Source organism: Alexandromys fortis, unplaced genomic scaffold (assembly GCF_014885135.2).
Source record: "Alexandromys fortis isolate MF-2015 unplaced genomic scaffold, M_Fortis_MF-2015_v1.1 scaffold_39, whole genome shotgun sequence".
Taxonomy (NCBI): Eukaryota; Metazoa; Chordata; class Mammalia; order Rodentia; family Cricetidae; genus Alexandromys; species Alexandromys fortis.
The window spans coordinates 2,334,599-2,353,155 of NW_026067918.1; the positions used below are offsets into that span (position 1 = coordinate 2,334,599).

General features: G+C 47.1%; 1 protein-coding gene across 1 annotated transcript in view; it reads right to left on the reverse strand.

Annotated features, from left to right (window-relative positions):
• Positions 1–1,023: 1,023 nt before the first annotated feature.
• Herc2 (HECT and RLD domain containing E3 ubiquitin protein ligase 2) overlaps positions 1,024–18,557 on the reverse strand; it is a 145,747-nt gene continuing 128,213 nt past the window's right edge. Inside the window, exons 81-93 of the mRNA XM_050140027.1 lie at positions 18,229–18,390; positions 16,564–16,655; positions 16,034–16,173; positions 12,608–12,795; positions 11,879–12,076; positions 9,767–9,850; positions 5,875–6,016; positions 5,528–5,722; positions 4,724–4,836; positions 4,004–4,194; positions 3,270–3,375; positions 2,772–2,984; positions 1,024–1,850 (exon numbers count right to left, since the gene is read on the reverse strand). Coding sequence (XP_049995984.1) covers positions 1,578–1,850; positions 2,772–2,984; positions 3,270–3,375; positions 4,004–4,194; positions 4,724–4,836; positions 5,528–5,722; positions 5,875–6,016; positions 9,767–9,850; positions 11,879–12,076; positions 12,608–12,795; positions 16,034–16,173; positions 16,564–16,655; positions 18,229–18,390 — 2,097 coding nt within the window. The 3' untranslated portion in view covers positions 1,024–1,577. The remainder of the gene's footprint in view (positions 1,851–2,771; positions 2,985–3,269; positions 3,376–4,003; positions 4,195–4,723; positions 4,837–5,527; positions 5,723–5,874; positions 6,017–9,766; positions 9,851–11,878; positions 12,077–12,607; positions 12,796–16,033; positions 16,174–16,563; positions 16,656–18,228; positions 18,391–18,557) is intronic.

An 18,557-nucleotide genomic window follows, 5' to 3' on the forward strand; every position in this document is an offset into this window, starting at 1 on the left:
ATGGCAGAAAACAAGGACTGCTCTTCAGTGTTGCGGTTTGCCCATCGTTTGCCCAGGGGACTTCCCAGGGGTGCAGCGGCCTTCTGAGTCCTGCGTGCATACTCCTGACACCCCATACACTTTCCACTTTACCAACCAGGATTGCTGGTGCCTACCAGAGGTGAATCGAATTTTATTTTTTTACACCTCCTCAGGAAAAGTCATGACAGGCCTCAGTCAGTAGCCCAGGCTGACCTTGCATCTATGATCCTCCTGCCTCAGGCTCTTAGATGCCAGGATATCTTTTACAATGAAATTAAGTCAGCTTCAGTATTTTGTTATAGTAACGGAAAATAGATTACTGCAGGTACCACACTTCTTATGAATTCAAGCAGATTGCTGGTTTATGTGCATTCTAAATATGTAATCTACTACCACTTTTATTAGTAAAACAAAACAAAAATCACATTGTATATCCAACCAACTAATCCACAATTAAAAATACTGGAGAAGCCTCACAGCAGTGTCAAGCGTGACCCAAGAGCCGTACTCCTTAGACAGCCCGCCTTTGCTACCTACCGTAGGTTTTTCTGCACAGGTTTTGATCTATTTAAGTTGGATGAGGTTGAACAGCTAAACGCTAAGGTATAGCTCTCCCGGTATCCTCTTGGGCCTAAAGGAAGAGCCTGCGGCTGACAATCAAAGGCATCTCACTCTTAGGTCACAGTTTATTTTTGCAACAGTTGCCTTCCAAGGTAAACTACAAAAATTTTGCCTCTGTAGGGTACCCGATCTCAAGATCTAGCGTGTGAGGCCTATCTTCCAGTTCTTCTACACTGCCCTCTATTCTTCTGTTTGCAGAGAGCTCACCAGGCCAGGGGAACAGGCACTGGAACCGGGCATAGGGCAGGTCTGGAGAGAAAGTCAGAGGAGGGAGCTCTGGGGGTCCCTCGGCCGTCTGGGCCCTGAGGAGCGTCACGGAGTGTCCTTTGGTTATAATGGAACCACATGTGCTAATCTGACTGGTTAAGAAAGCTCAGCCTAGACTTTTGTGACACATGTTTTATTTATAGGGGATTAAAATTTTGGCATATACATGACACAAGCATTAAATATAGCACACTTTCCATGATAGAAATGATCATACTGTCCACCAAGACGCCTCAATTCCAATCACATAATGCATATGCTAAAATGGTACACCTGGGGAAGGGGGAATGAATGCATTTTTGTTTTCTGTAACTTCTAAATGCATCCAAGAAATAATAATTTAATGTTCAAAAAGCTTTTAATAAACAAATTCAGGGTAAAATTAGTTGAAATATTTATAATACGATTTCATCATTACACAGTATGTTCAATATACAACCACGCCGCAGGAAACACTGGGCCCTACAGGTAGTGCAGCACGGGGAAGAAGTACCCACAGTGTTCCTCACGAACAGGCCATCTTCGCGCTGTCCTGCCGCACGGTACTTCATCTCAGACAGCCAGGCGTCTCTCTTCCACACATCAAGGGTGACAGTCCTCATCCAAAGCACTCGACATTTACAATTTACAGAGCACTGCTCCTCCTCATTGCTCAGCCGTGTTTCACCTTAGTGCCCGGTCAGGTAGTCCTGGGTAGAGTCTGAAGCAAACGAGTCTGCGTCCTCATTGTCCGAGTCCTCACTGCTGTCGTCGGCAGCCGGCTCTCCCGTGAGCGCTATGCGGGCATAGTCATCCGTGTCTATGGACTTGCAGAAGTGGATGGCGTACTTCAGCTTCTCCTCCAGCACCTGCTTGCAGGAGTACCGGGGCAACTTGAGCAGAAAGAAGCACGTGTAGGACTCAGGAAGGAAGTGGTCAGGAGGGTTGTATTTATCCAGGACCTGTCGGGAAGAAATATTAAATAATAAGAGAGTGCGGTGAGGGGCAGTGAAATTCCGGGTTTAGTTTACTGTGTCTACTTCAGCCTCACAGACGCTATCTATGGCTATAAAAAAACATATAAGAAAATATAGAATCTAACTCATTTTAGAAATTTAAAAAGAAAAAAGTAACTCATTCCTAGGGCTGGCAATAAAAGAAGCAAACCAATGCTACTGTGATTCCTGCTCATCACAAGCAGTCACACGCAGGTGGCCCATCATCGTCTAATGGTGTGGCAGAAGCCTGTCCCCAACCAGAGGACGCTCTTTCTGAGAGTGTCAACTCACTTTCAGGTCAAGATACTAGGCAGCAAACATGATTCTTCACTGCTGTTTAGGAGAAAGCTTTTGTTTGCTGTCAAAGACGGTCCTGAAAGATGGGTATTTTCATAACCCCAGAAACAGACGTGTCTCTGTGCAATGCTACCAGGAGAAAGAGAGCGTTAAATCTGCTTTACCCACCTCAGTGACCTTAAAAGGCAAACTGAGCTCGTTTAAGTCATCAGACTATTGAGTTCTAAGACAAAGCAAACTTGCTCTCAAATGTACGAGCAGTCTCATTTTCTTAGTAAGCATAATATTTAGTGATCTACCTGATCCAAAATCAAACAAACACTCATGAAATACGTGTGTCCAAAATCTGTACGCTGCTATAACACTAGCACACGCTGCTTATGGTTTGACACACTTTGCAGAAATATGTGATGGTATTCAAGATCAGCAATTGTAAAATTTTAAGACTTCAAATTACAGAAGTTAGATATTTCCATTTTCATTTCACAAAAGCTACTTTCTCAAGTGTTCTGCAGCAGAACACACACAAGGGCAGGTCACTTCTACCCATGTCGGTACAGTGCTTTGCAATCGGGGAGAGGCACCTACCTGGATGACAAAGTCTCTACCCCGGAAGTCAGCAATGGTCCTGGGCAATCTTGTCCGGCCCCACACAAAGCGAAGGAAGAGAGAGCGTTCCGTGTTAGAGAAAGACTCCATCACCTCCCAGAACCACTGGACCAAGGATGCAGAAGGTTCAATCCCTTTATACGTTGCCACTGACTTTAAAAGATGCAGTGGAATGTCTGGGCTCCCACACACCTAGGAAAGACATCCTATTAGTGCAGGCTCACACTTCCGTCTTTTCTCTTTCAACAGGATTGCCCTTTTCTTTTTCTCTAATAAGGTTCCTACAGACCCAGGAGAATGAGAGCACCACCCTGAACCTCAGTATCTAGTGGGCAGGCAGTGAAGGGGGCACACTGTGTTTCCTTTCATTTACTGTCAAAGTCAAGTCTTTCCAAATGCAAGGGTTTAAGTAAAGCATCAAATAGTGAGTGGGCCAGCATGCCAAGGAAGTTCCAGACAGCACAAGGCAGCACATACCATCGTCTCCAGCTCGTATCCAGTGAAGAGAGAGAGAAGGGGCACAGGCACCACTCGGGCCATCCCTTCCCGGACAGCAGCCACTTGCTCATCAAATTCATGGAGTCTTAAAAAACAAACGAACAAAAACCAAATTTTCCTTGCACTTGTGCCTATGTTTACCGGGCACCTTGTCTTGCTGGTACCAATCATTCCACACAGCACTGCCACCATACACACCCCAGGGAGGAGGAGAGGAGGGCTCTGTGACAGCCTTCAAACACAACACCTAAGAGTTCACCTAGACTGGTGCGCAGGACACACCTTCATGATTAACTAAGGCCACACACACTCTGGGCACTGTCTGACGGCAGTGCTGGGCAGTGATGGTGCCACAGCTCACCAGGGCTTTAATGCCAAGGTACAGGCACACTGGGTTGGTGGAGGCTACTCTGTGTTCACACGGCCCCATCTGTGTCCCTGTCCCTGAGGAGAGGGGCACAGAGAGGCCTGATATCCCTGTTGGGACTGTCCTCTAAATGAGCACTCTATTTCCCTCGCTAGAAATTTCAGGTGGGAGTAACAAGTTCTCTGAACCCTAGCCGCCAAATAAAACTAACAAAGATCAGCAATAGCTGAAGAAAAATGAGCATAGTTTTATATATGATACATCTGGGAAAACGCAGATAGCCAAGTAACTGTTACTTTTACCATTTATTAGGTCAAAACGATTGGAAGGAAAGATGATCACAAACCTGTAGTTTATTGCCAGCCGGACATACTCTGCACGGTTGTCCAGGGTGATGTGCGTGTGCTTGGAGCTCAGCTGGATGTCCTGGCCACTGGCACTTGGCACTGTGAAGGGCAGGCTCATGGCCTCAAACTCCTCTGAAGTGGCTTCATTGTCACGAATGTACATGAGTCCAGGAATAAAATCTTTATCAACCTGTCAAAGAGAAATATAGCATACAAGCTAAATCTGGGTGGTCCCCACCACAGAACCAAGTCCTTCCCAAGCACACCCAGTCATACCTGACTTTATCTGCCTCGGAGTGTCTCTAGAATACAAGGGTATGGCAGGTTCTCCCAATCCCCCCAAAAGATTTCTACAAGTACTTCACCCAAGGAGCTAAAGAAAGATCCAGAGAGTTCTTAAATTAACTGGGGAGAAAATGACTGTGCCTGGTAGGTGACAGGCACTCCCCTAAACTCTGAAGAGCACGAAGAGCCAGGGACACCAGGCTGTGACTGCCCTATCAGTCCCTGTTTTTGGGAGCCCAGAGTATAGCATGTAACAGTGATCCTCCTTGTTGCTGAGCACCAGAAAGTGCACAGCACGCCAACTCTCTCACACCCACACTTTGCTCTGCACTAGAATGTGGTTAGGGGCCAGCTGTCTTCATACACCCATGTGTGTTAGGTCAGATCCCAGAAAAGCCCGACCCCTTAACAAGACCCCCAGCCCAGATGATCACCTCACTGAGGTCTGCAATGGTGAGGCTCATCCCAGCCAGCTGCTTCCACACAGGCTCAGCGAGATTCAGGCTCAGAGGACTCCCAGTGCGGATGGCAATGCCCAGTAACACCCCTGGTCATTCAAAACAGAAGGTCAGAATACTTGGAACAGATGAGAAGTTGCTTCTCACTTATTCAAAAATGCCTTGGAGTATCAGCTCTGTACTGAGGTCATGGAGCCTTCTAAACCAGTAACGCCAAAACTGAGAGCTGGACACTACAGCAAGTCCTACTCAAAACTTACTTCCTTTTCTTCCTACGAGACAAGTTTCTAACTTTTCATATTCTTTTAATACACAGGATTAAACCACAGTAACCCAACTCTTGTCCCTTTGAGGGCAGAGCAAAGAGACAGGTTTCTCCGCTAAAGTGGGTATTTAGCTACGGGGTAGTAAGAGGTGGAGCAGCGCTGGAGTGCCCTGCACAGACCCAGACAAGGAGGGTAGGCCATCTCTTCCCATGCATTCCTGAGTTTCAGACATGCTGGGAATGCAAACCTAGTATTTTGGCTCCTCTGCATGCCAAAGAGAGCATCTAGCCTCAAGCACATAGTCACACACGGCCTACCCATAGAACTTCAGAGGGCTCACCACTATCAAGTCCTTAAAACACTACATGTAAGACGAAGAGCAGAATCATTTAACGTCGGTAAAATGCATGACATCACTGCACATCCCTTCCACCCCTGCTGCCTGAGATAAACAAGAGATCCTGCATTAACTCGAGGCTGGGGCAGAGTGTATGGAGACAACCGAGAGGCCCACCCAGGAAGCGGAACATGCTGCAGTGCACAGGTGCCCGGGTGGCAGGGTTCAACAGGTAGCAGTCTCTGTTGGCGCCAGATTCATCCCTGCCATTGGGAGTCACGATCAGAAGAGGAGTGAGTCCATTTTGTAGCTCCTCGCAAATCTCCGCTATGGACTCGCTGTAGCCGCCCCCACAGTCATCCACAGACTCACCTAGAAGGAAAGGAGAATCAGCAACACACAGGCCACCCAAACCCGCCTGCAGGCACAGCACCAGGCAGTGGCCGCTATGCCCCTGCTACACCGTTCTGTTCACTGTCCCCCAGGCGCCCTCCCCCAAGCAAGCATGCACAGCCAAATCTCACCAACAAACTTGACTTTCCAGACTCGGTGAGGAAGGAGTAGGCTGTCAGGACTGAAGGAACTCATCTTAGCACACATCTGCCCAAAAACAGACTTGGTACCATCAGGACCGGCTAACCCACCTTTACTCCTGGAGCGCTTAACCTAAAAGACAGAACGAACAAAAGCATGAGATACCGGTAGGGCGGCAGAAAACACACAGCTGGGAAGCAGCTGTAGAGAAGCCTGCCTATACGATTCTCAAAACTCCTCCCCTCCACTCCATGCTTTGAGAGCCTCTCTGCACCTGGACACTGACCCCCACCACCTCACAACACTGTGGCTCCTGCTATGTAACACCTGGATGACTTCTCCCATAAGCAGGTCCCACAAGGAGAAGCAATTCCCTTACTACCTCCAGCAAACAAGTCCATGGACAAGGCCCACAGAAACAGAAGGGTGCTGTGGCCCTGCACCCCACTCCTGGGTGTGAGATGGTGGCAGCATGCTGTTTAAGAAAAACTGGCCATGCAAATGTACTTGTATTGTGAGTCCTCCAGCAAAACCTCACCATCTTCAGCCAACGTCCAGTGTATTCCAGGTGAAGCTTAAACCACTAGTTTTCTTCAACAGCAAAGGAACCACATAAACTAAGACACTACAACAAAAATCACAACTTCCTACAGAATGTCTCTGTCCATACACTAAGCGACATGCCTACACAGGCTACTTCCTATAAACTGCACAGCAACCCTGAAAGGAATTCATAGTCTCCGGAGGAGATGAGCTTCAGGAAGACAGCAACAGGGCTGCACAGACCAGCCATGGAAAAGCACCAACTACTGGAGCCCAGCTGCCTGTGCATTTTACCAAAAATATGAGCAGAGTGTAGACACGTTTACAAAACTGACAGTCACTAAACCTCCACACAGGTGGACACATTCACAAAACTGACAGGCAGTAAACCTCCATACAGGTGGACACGTTCACAAAACTGACAGTAAACCTCCACACAGGTGGCACTTTCTCTGGTCAATAGAAGCACAGGGGATATCAGCTGACCTTAATTTTCCAAAACGAGCATGAGTGAATTCTGCAGTAAATGTAAAGTGACTTAAACCAGGGCAGTGGCACTGTAGTCCCAACACTGGGGAGGCGAGAGTAGGAGCCCGAGGTCAGTTTGGGCTATACAAAAAGACTCTGTCTCAACAGCACCCCCCAAAAACCCTCACTCCTGCAACCAAAAAAAGCATGTTAAATACTTTTTATGGATACTGATTTTTCAGAATTTTCTGGTATCAAACATTTTCCTCACCAGGGGCTCAAAGTCCCAACCCTCCCTGAGTTTATTAACAGTTATGGTTACTAGGAGCAGAGGGTGTCACTTTTCCAGTGGGATAGTCACTGATACCTGGTAAGCCTCCCAGTGACCCAATAAATAACCCTAATTAAGTCCAGAGGGTCACACAAACATCAATGACATTAAAGTACAGAAGGTCCTGTGGATAAGAAGCAGGTTTCAGCAGGAGAGGGAGTGAGTACAAGAGAGGGTGGGGCGGTGGGGGTGGGGGCTGACTAAAATTCATCATAGAAAACAGGAGATAAACCTTCCCAGGAAGATGACCTGGGGCTCACGTCTGCAGCCCAGGCAGTGGGCAGTGCTAATCCCTCCCGAGTCTTCACAAGCTGGAGCTGTGCAGCATCACTGTAGATGGCAACCGCACGGCCAGTCCGATTCAGTGCTGTCATCCTGACCTATTGCATCTTTACCTCAAGGGTCTAGTTTTGGTGGAAAAAAATCTGTTCCAATATCTGCAGAACTCTCTACTCTCGGGAGATCACACTGCACTTACTGTAAGCTCTGGTGCCCAAATACTACGGGTGGTGGAGGAGCCCCAGATGTCAGTCTACACTGTACACCGGTCCAAGGATGTCTGCCTTTTTTTTTTCTTTTGCCATTTGTTAGTTTTACTTTTAAACATACTAAACATTTTTAAGACAAAATTAAGGACATAAAGACAAGTAGGAAACAGGTATTATTGAAAATCTGCAAGGCACAAAGAGAGTAAGCAGCAGGATGCCCACTGCAGGACTCCAGGCTCCAGGCAGTCAGGGCCTCATTGACACCTCCAGCCCTGGACTCCCAGTGAGACTCCTGGCTCCAGGGAGCCTGTAGGTCTGTCTGAGACAGGAACCTAACCCAGGAATGTACAGCTTTCCTTGTCTTGCAAACTTCAGAATGCACGTCATTCAAGGTGGGGAAATAAAAGCTTTTTTATGGACCTAATTAAACAGCCATTTATTCGCGGAACTAGATGACCGACTCACAGCTAGCACCACTAGAGACACCAGCTCCACCAATGTGGTCACATGTGCTGCCCAACAAAGGCAAGAGTTTGATCTCTTGATTCAAAATGCCCCCAAGTACAACTCGGAAAAAATTCTTGTCATGTAATCAACATCAGTATGAAAATCATGTGTTAATACAAAGGTTGAGTAACAAAGAATTTGTTCTTCGTGGCTCTCTGCTTCTGATCTAAGAGGCGAGGCTAATTTCATTTGCGTACTAAATGTCAAATGCCACGCACTGTCATAGTCACTAACTGCGATTCCTCTCTATTTCTAATGAACTTTCAAAGTCTATGTGTATGTGTACTTGGAAGCAGTGTTCATTCAGAAACGCCCTGCTTTCCCTTCTTTCTCATGAGATCTAGTAATACGGGCTCATCAACCTGGAGAACTCAGAATCGGGCGCTCACAAGGCTCGAAGGGATGTGAACCGCTACGTGTAAAAGAACCACAAGTAACAAGAGCGACCTAGCTTTGCCTGTAACGAACATACAGAGGCCACATAGAGGAAGGGGCGTTATCACCTTGGGGGGAAAATACGGCTGCTCCTTACTTTACCTTTTAAAAACTTCTCTTTGCCTGTGCTTTTGGGTTATGACAAGTAAATCTTTCTTATTTTTACATAAACAAAATCTCCCCCTCATCCCCCAACTCTTTAAAGCCTCCTACAGAGCACTACATGCAGGAAGCCTGCTCCTTAAGCCAGGAATGCTGATTTTCCCCAAGACTATAGTGATATTTTATTTATGTTTTAATAAATAAAGCTTGTGTTAAGATCAGAAGGGCAAAGCTAAGCCATTAGAGGTCAGGCAGTGGTGGCACACACCTTTAATTCCAGGATTTGGGAGACAGAGGTAGATAGATCCCTGTGAGTTCAAGGCTACCCTGGGCTACACAAGATCAGTGCAGAAGCAAACCCAGGTGGTGAGGCCTTAAACCTTTAATCCTGGTACTAAGGAGTTAATCCCGGTACTAGGGAGTTACCCGCCTTTAATCCCAGCACTAGAGGGAATATAAAATGAGAGGAGAAAGAGGCTTGGGTGCTTAGTCTGTAGTCACCCAGCCTTGGCAGAGGTTAAGACTTCTCTAGTGGCTTGGCTGCTTTGTTCTTTTGGTCTTCAGGTTGACCCATATCTATGTCCAGGTTTTATTATTCATGCTGCACTCAAGACTTCAGGGACATCTCTTGCACCTTTATTTTCTATCCGTGCTGCATTTGAGACTGCAGGGGTACCTCCTGCATCCTATTATCTGTGCTGCATTCGAGACAGCAGGGACACCTCTTGCACCTTTATTCTCTGTGCTGCACTTGAGACTGCAAGGACACCTCTTGCACCCGGTTATTCATGCTGCAATTGAGACTGTGGGGGCACTTCTTGCATCTTTATTCTCTGTGCTGCACTTGAGACTGCAAGGATACCTCCTGCACCCTATTATCTGTGCTGCATTCGAGACTGCAGGGCACCTCCTGCACCCTATTCTCTGTGCTGCACTTGAGACTGCAAGGCACCTCTTGCACTATAAAAGCATCACCTGTACAGCTGTCAGGCTGGGAAAGGGAGTTACCTGGATGCGGTTCAGCTCCACCACAGGTCCATGCTGGCGGTCTCGCACCATAGTTGCTTGCACTACTTTTCGGAAAGCTGCTTCCTGAAACGTGAAAAATAGACAGACTTTATAGGGTCTGAAATAGAAATCGGCATGCCTGGGGAAACCATGTCACTATTTTATGTCCTCTATTTCTGAAAGTCAGACTTCCTTAAGAAGATAAAATGGCTGTCCTTTACAGGGTGTGCAATAGAGCCAAGTAGCCTGGAGAGCTGTGTAGAGGACCGGAGAGTTTGTAAGCAAGACTGACAGTTGAGCAAAGACTCGGCTCTCTCAGAAAGAGCAGACAGGAGGGCTAGCGCTTTGCAAACACCTGTCCAACACAGGCCCAAAAGACTGAGCAGTGGCAGCAGGGTCTGATGCTGACACTCTTAACTGCATCACAGAGCAACTGGGAGTCAGACCTGCATGGGGAGCACACTGTAAGCACACACTGAAAGAAACCACAAGGAAGATGGCCAGGACAGTGTGGGCATCACACTAAGGATTCGGACATCATCCAGAAGGGACACGTGAGGAGCATTCAAAGGAAACAGACCCAGTAGTAGGGTCTCAGGCCTCTTTGCCAAGGGCACAAGAGTACCTTTTTTCAGAGCTGGGAAGGGGAGATCTGTAGAAACACAGGCCTCCGACAGATCCTAAGCCCCCTGCTCAGACCAGACTCTTAAGAATTCCAACCCAAGACAGCAGAAGCAGACATTAAGTAATCCAAGAAGCACTAGAGGTAAGATTTGGTTTCAGAGGTGGAGAAACATCAGCACCATGCCTTCCTGCACACCCCACTCACACCTGGGGCTAAGTTCCTCCCCCAGAGAGGCTTTCCTGCTTTGAATCCCTGGTTGTCCTGCTCTTCTCCAGTGATACTGGTGGAAATGTTCTGTTTAGTTCATTTTTTAAGAAAAGGTCTTGCAACTCCTGCTAGTCAGCTTACACTAGCCCTGAGCCCATTATGTAACCTAACCTAGGATGGTCTCAAACTCACAATTCTCCTGCAGATTACAGTATTTATCACCACACCCAACTCCTTGCTGGTACCCTGAGTTAGAGGCAGTAGGACTTCCTTCCTTTGCTCAGCTGCTGGGGCCCTTCAGACGCCCACTTCAAGCTGCCCTCTCCTGTTACTGCTTCACTGAAGAACCCCACACCACAGCCCATGCTTTCCCGCCCAGAGGTTCCAGCATCTGTAGGAAATGCTCTCACACCACCTCATGAGGGTGCAACCTACCTTTTAAGTTCTTCCCCTTTGCCGCCTACCGCCCTCACTTCAAAAGACAAAACAAAGTAAAAATGACAGAATTGCTATTTTTAACTATTAGAAAAACAGTTGAAATTAGGTTTCTTCCTGCACCTATCAGCAGAAAGTGCTTCTTCCCTTAGACACCCTCGGGCACACGGTCCTCCTGCTCAGTACAAGAAAGCCCCTCTTAAAAGAGGATTACTGTTTGGATACACTCTAAAACATCTACATTTTATTTTATCAGCAAGAATAAACTATACTCCTTGAGCACAACATATATCAAGGACTCAGCCTGTCAGAGTGAAGTGGTCTTGAAGTATGTGCTCTTTTTCTTATACAAAGCTCCCACACCTGCCCTCTAAGATCCCACTAAGATGTCCACCAGAAATTCAATAGCTTACCCTTTCACTTCTCAGCCTGACATTCCTTATAGGGAGCTCTGATTAATAAAAAGAATGTCAGTGGGTCAAAATCTATCCCATGCCCTTTAGATGCCAACAATCCTGACTCTGTCTACTCCCCGTCCCTGTGAAATCTCCAGCCCTGTGCTGGACACATGGAGGAACCCCAACACCACTGCCCATGTTGTCCTAAGATTCCCCCTCCAGTGTCAGTGGGACTGACAACCATCCCTCAAGGTCAGGCAGGGAGAGAAAACCACGTGCATATGGCTGTTTTTTTTTTTTTTTAAATATGTTCTAAGTACTTAGAACTGGCTGGCATGTAGGAGACACTCAAAGACCATTTGCTGAATGAAATAAAATTTATATCCATAGTCCCAGCATAAAGATGTTGTGAGTAAAAGACACTGTCCGCAGACTGCTACACAGTACCTTTCCCTGGGATATTAAGATCCCTCGGAGAGTGTCAAACCCAACTGAAGGCCCGAGTCCAGTTTCATCCAGAGAGCCCTCTAGGTCAAACATGGGGATGCAGGGACAGAAGAGCTCTGAGATGTGGTGCAGCAGCAGCAGCCGGTTCCTGAGGGCAATGATGGGGATCTCCTGCAAATGGTTGTACTCCATGGGCACCTGAAACACCAATGTGTTGCTGAGTCCACGTGGAAAAACACGGAAAGCCAAAACAGTCTTATGATTTCTGACATTTGCCTGTAAAACTTCTCATGTTCTTTCTAGATAGTTTGATTATTTGAGGCAAATAGTGTAAATACCAAAAAATGTTAAAAATATTAGTTTACAGAAATAGTATTTACCAAGATATACACAGGGCACATACACTATCAGTTGTTTTATGTAGTCTACTGGCTGGTTGGTATCAGCATTAAGACCCTTTTCCTCTACCCCATTTTTTCAGTTCTGTTGGGGATAGAACCCAGGGCCTCGTGCATGCCAAGCAAGTAAGCATTCTATCACTGAGCTATGCTACCAGCCCAATATTACAGTTATTAATGTCATTGTTTTGTGGCATTAAGAACTGACTGTCACAGTGAACACCTCTACAAACACATAACTCAAGAATCAGTCATGCTGTTGGACCTGCATGACAGCTAACTGTCTGTCACAGTGTGCTCCATTTCGCACAGCTACCCAGAGAACACTGACCTGTGCAGGGAGCTTGCCGGCGCTGGCTGGCTTGCTGGTTGACCAGGCAAGGGTGTGTGCAGAACCACAGGCCACACGGTTGACCTTCTTACCCTGAAGGGCAGCTACCAATCGAGGTCTCTGAATAGCATTCGTTGTTCCATCTCCTAGCTGCCCCTCGTCATTGTCACCCCATGTGTAAACTTCACCTAAAGGAAGCAAATGCAAAGAACTTAATAAGGGAAACAACAAATCCACACAGCCCCAGTGACCCACCACACTGCAGACCTTTCTGCCCTTCTGTATTTTCTCTAAGCATCAGCTAGAAGTCACCGCACACTGATCGCATATCCAGAGGAAAGCATACTTCTGGGGACTCTCCAGCACCTGCTAGCCAACACCCCTTTTCTATTCTGGTCCATTAGTGCTGGATCAGGTAAGCAATAGCAGTGTTTCTCCATCAGAACAAGGAACATGAAACATCAAGAAATATTCCTAAAAAGCTATCCAGCTCCTGAATGCTAAAGAGAGGAAGAAAAGCCCGTTTTTAAGATGAACAAAATCCATGTTCTTCATAACCCTGGCATAAGTTCCATCAGTCACAACACTGACCATACTGTTTGGCCCAGACTGGATGCAAACAGTGCAGCACTACCATAGAAACAGTCTACGGGCAAGGTCATGTGCTGAGCAGAGCGGATGTGAAACACCACGTGCAGTCTCCTCAGGGTGGGTCAAGTAGCACTGCTGTGTGATCAAGAGCAATATGCCCATGTCTGGTTCCTTCCTGCACAAGAATTCAGCTCCAAAGCCACAGGGTGAGTACCTGAGCACCACCTCTAAGAAGATGCCTCTGCAAAGATGCACACGGGTACGGAAGGCACTGAGTTTGAGAAAAGGAGGCCCGGAGCATCCACCTGTGTGGCTGTGCGGCAACCTATTACAAAACAAGAGCTCACAGAAGGCAGGACAAAAACTACTCCAGGATGCTGGTCACACAGTGACAAGTGAATAAATTATTGTATGGGACATACACGGACCCAGATTCATCTCCAAGAAAGAAGGGGTCATACATGTGTGATGTGGGGTACCCTCTGTATGCTGTGACTAAACTATTGTATGGGAGATACACGGACTCAGATTCATCTCCAGAGTGAAGGGATCATACATGTGTGATGTGGGGTTCCCCTCTGCATGCTGTGAATACCGTTGGTTAATAAAGAAGCTGTTTTGGGCCTGAGATAGGGCACAACAGAGCTAGGCGGGGAGAAAGACGGCAGAGTCAGGAGAATCTATGTAGCCCCACCAGAGACAGATGCCAGAACTTTACCCAGTAAGCCATAGCCTCGTGGCGATACACAGATTAATGGAGATGGGTTAATTTAAGATATGAATTACCCAGAAATATGCTTAAGTTATTGACTAAACAGTATTGCAAATAATATGGTATCTGTGTGATTATTTCGGCTCTGGGCAGTCGGAAACAAACAAGCAGCCCTCCTACAACACATGTGGAAAGCAAACAAGCCAGAATGAACCCTGGGGTGCTGAATGGAACTGGGGAACATATATGAACGCAATCTTTAACCACAGAAATAAAGCACAAGTATGTGTGCTTTTAACATACATGTTTACTGACTCCAATCAGTAAGGTGGCCTGGAGAACATACATCTCTATTTTAATGACCATACTTAGAACGTGAATCTATCTTCTAGATCATTCTCTAAAGAAACAAGGGCTCCTTAGCCCCACACCGGAGGATATGCCTTGGTCCATCCCATCATCCACCCTTTCCTGATCTGAACGATCTAGTGACTGCCTGAGACGGCCCACTAACCAACAGTAATTTCCAAATGGCAATGTAGGGTATTCAGCAGCCCTGACACCATCTGGATGGTTCCTTTGACTACTGTGTCAAAGTCTATAGAACCTCCTACAGTCCACTTCTAGGACTTATTCATTAAGCCTCAACGTGAAGTTACACTCACAGCTAGGATGTGCAACAGGGAAAAGACACGGGGCAGCACCAGGCAAGAGGGACTCCTGGGACAAAGGCTAAGTGGAAGTGCACAGTACCCTGCTGTCTTCCTACGGCGAGATAACACGTGTGTACTGTCCTCCTACATGGGGAACACTGGTTCCAGGGATGGTGACTATAGACCACAGTCTGAATTCTCACTGGGGTGGACTGGTATAGGAGGTCCTTCTGTTTGTGTGTTGCTTTCATTGGTTGAACAAAGAGACTGTCTTGGCCTTTTGATAGAGTAGCCCTTAAGTGGGCGGAGTTGACAGAACAGAATGCTGGGAAGAAGGGAAGTGTGGCAGACGCCATGCTTCTCCTGCTTGAGACACTGGTTAGACTCATCCCGGTAAGCCACAGTTAAATGGCGAGACAGATTATTAGAAATGGGTTGAATCAAGATGTGAGAGTTAGCCAATAAGAGGCAGTGTTTAATTAATACAATTTCCGTGTGATTATTTTTGGGGGTTAAGCTAGCCGGGCGGCCAGGAGCTGGACAGCTAGGACGAAAAGCAGGCCCACATCCTCCTACTACAGTGGACAACAGTCACTGAGCACAGTCTTAAGCTCCAGACCCCAGAGGAAAGAACATGTCACACAGACCACATTATATGAAGAGTGCAGGCTCAGTGAGCCCCACTCATCATCTGGAGGAGGAAACTGTCCGGATAGAGTTCCCAGATGCCAAGGGCTGACACGGCATGCCCGTCTAAGGACAGCCTCTCAGGACTTTCTGCATAGCCACACAACTCGACATGTTCATGAGTGCTACACTAGGCACTGAGATGATAGGCCAACCCTACCCTCAGTCTCTGAACTACTGTAGTGATGTTTCATTTCTATTTTAATAAGTAAGGCTTGCCTGAGGATCAGAGAGTAAAACAGCCCCACTGGCCAGCTTTACAGATCAGGCAGTGGTAACACACACCTTTAATCCCAGAAGTCGCACTAGTTGCCATAGAAACTGGGTGATAGTGGTGCGTGCCTTTAGTCCCGGCACTAGAGGGGAATATAAGATGGGAAGAGACAGCTCTCAGACACAGTCTTATTCTGAGACTTCTGGAGGCAGGATCGCCATTTCGGACTGAGGTAGAGGTGAGCCAGTGGGAGGCTGGCTTTTCTGACCTTCAGATTGAACCCCAATTTCTCTCTCTGAGTTTTTACTAACTGTGCTACAAATTACGTTAGACCAGTGGTTCTCAACCTTTCTAACACTAAGACCCTTTCATACAGCTAGCTCCTGCAGTATAAATTACTTCCTCACTACTTCAGAACTCGTTTTGCTACTGTTATGAATCACAGTGTAAACATCTGATATGCAGATCCTGTGAAAGGGTTGTTTGACCCCCAAGGGGTCACCAGCCACAGGCTGACAATGGCTGCTGTAGACAATCCTAGAATTTTGTGACGTCAAGCTTGTACCTACCATCTTCCGTGCAACACACACAGTGCAGGGAGCCGGTGGCGATAGCAATGACTTTCTTCCCCTGCAGCCCCTGGACTTGCCGAGGTCTCCGAACATGGTCGTCAGAGCCATGGCCCAGCCGGTGGTAATCACCTTTGCCCCTGCACAAAAAGAGAGCATGGAACTTACTGGACTATGATCATCTGCACTCCACCCTGCCACCTTCATGCTATAAGCTGTGCACGCCAGCAAACGGATCACAGTCTGGCACAGAATCAACAAGAAGGTAGTCAAAGCAGTTTTAACGGTTTTAGGAGCTGGAAAGATGGCTCATCTATCAAGAGAACTTGCTGTTCTTCCAGAAGACCCAGGTTCAATTCTTAGCACCGACATGGTAGCTCACTGTCATCTCTAATTCCAGTTCCAAAGAATATGATGCCCTCTTCTGGCCTCCATGGGCACCATGCAGTACACAGACAAAATACCCAAATGAAATTAAATTCTTTTAAGCTATGGGTTTAGTGAGGTTGCACAAACAGAATCTGGCATACCATGTATAAACAGCTCCAGATTTGGTAAGAGCCACAGAAAACTGAGATCCACATTCCACTTTAACTACTCCAAGGCCAGTGAGAGAATCAATCTAGAAAGGAAAAGAATCAATCAGACAGGTTCTGTCATGGTCACTGTTGAGTGCTGCAATCAGTGAAATGTAATTAAATCTATTAGAAACTCTGAAAATCCACAGCCATGTAACACACACACACACACACGTTTTTTGAGACAAGGTTTTTCTGTGTGTAGCCCTGGCTGTCCTGGAACTCTGTTGACCAGGCTGGCCTTGAGCTGGCAGAGATCCGCCTCCCGAGTGCTGGTTTTAAAAGTGCGTGCCACCGCTCATCATGCAGACTATTTAATATAACATTAAAATTAACATCCAATACAACCAAAGTAATTGCGGAAAAGAAACAGAAACATGTGAGAAGGCCCAGTAAGGCCCAGGACATGTCACCAGGGGAAGTGACTGACAAGAAGGTACCAATCTCTAATAGGCTCTGTGCTGTCCTCATCTGCTGCACATACTGTCAAACTCCAAGACCCACAAGGAAGCAACCCCAGACAGCCGGATCCTGTCGTCTGTCCAGGCCAGCATAATTAACGTGCCCAGTTAGCGATTCTGCAACCTGTTCTGGCCCCACGTGCACACAGTGTCTCCATCCTGTGCCCAGAAACCCTGCCGCCTCGCTTATTAATCATCACCCCACAGACTCTGCTCCTTGTGATCTCAGTGAACGTCTTCCTACTTAATATCCTGTACTTCAGTTTTAAACTGACTAAAGCTCACTCTCTTCATCGGTCTCTCTGGACCTGCTGCCCCGCCACAGTGCCAGCACTAACAGCTCCTCCAGATTTGCCCATGCCCAGCATCCTGTACTTGGATGCAGAAACCTTCCTTAGCTACACAGTCAAAGGCAAACCATTTTCTAGCACACATCTCGAGCAACTATGAGGTTCCAGTGTCTATCTGTACAGACGACAGAAAGGGGGGCCACCCTGAGACAGGCAAACATCATCTCACTGTGGGTAAGGGAAAACACAACTGGAGTACTGTGATTATATCATATACTGCTATGCAGCAATGTCTCGCTGTGAATTTTCATTTTTAAAATTTAAACTAACTTAGACTGAAAAAGTCATTATGAAATCAACAGCAGATGTACTGGGAAGCACAATTCCAAAACTAAAGTTATGTGGTTGAGCCAAGGACTTCCCTCATATAAGGGCGGCTGATACAGAGCCCAGGTCACCTGTGTCCCAGAGCCTCTCTGCTCCTCATCTGTGCTCAGCAAGGGAGGGCACTGAGCACACACACCCTAACTGTACACCACCACCACATTTACACACTGGGCACACACACCAGCTCCAGTCTATATCCTACATGAGATGATGCGGCCCTATTGACACTGTAAACTGAGAGTGAAGCAGGGTTAGCTCTACACCCCCAAACCAATCTACAAACTAAATAAAACTACAGGCTCTCTGGAGCCCTGTGGACTCCACGCCTTTCCCAGGTGGACACAAACGCACCTAAGGGATCCAAATGTCCCAGTCCCTCACTCCCCTTGACTCCAGGGTACTCCCGCAATGAACAGGACGCTCCTGAGAAGCACACCAAAGGGAAAGCAAGAGATCTGGGTGGCACAGACAGAAAATACCTTCATGGGCACTTTGCAGCCGTCACTGCCTCCTCTGCCCAGCTTGCCGTAGTCTCCATCTCCCCAGGACCAGACAGTATCGTCATCAGTCAGGCAGAGCGTCTGGGCATCACCACTGCCACAGGCAATGTCTATGACACGGTGGCCCTGCAGCGCTTCCACCTTCAGGAGAAAGGGGGGCAGAGTTCAGCTGGCAGCACACAACGGAGATCACTGGGAGAAAGCTCAGTAACAGTGTTACCACATTACAACTTCAAGACGTCACAAAGACAAATTTGATAATTCTTTAAGAGAGAAGGGCATTCCTCTATTTAACAAGATATATCTGA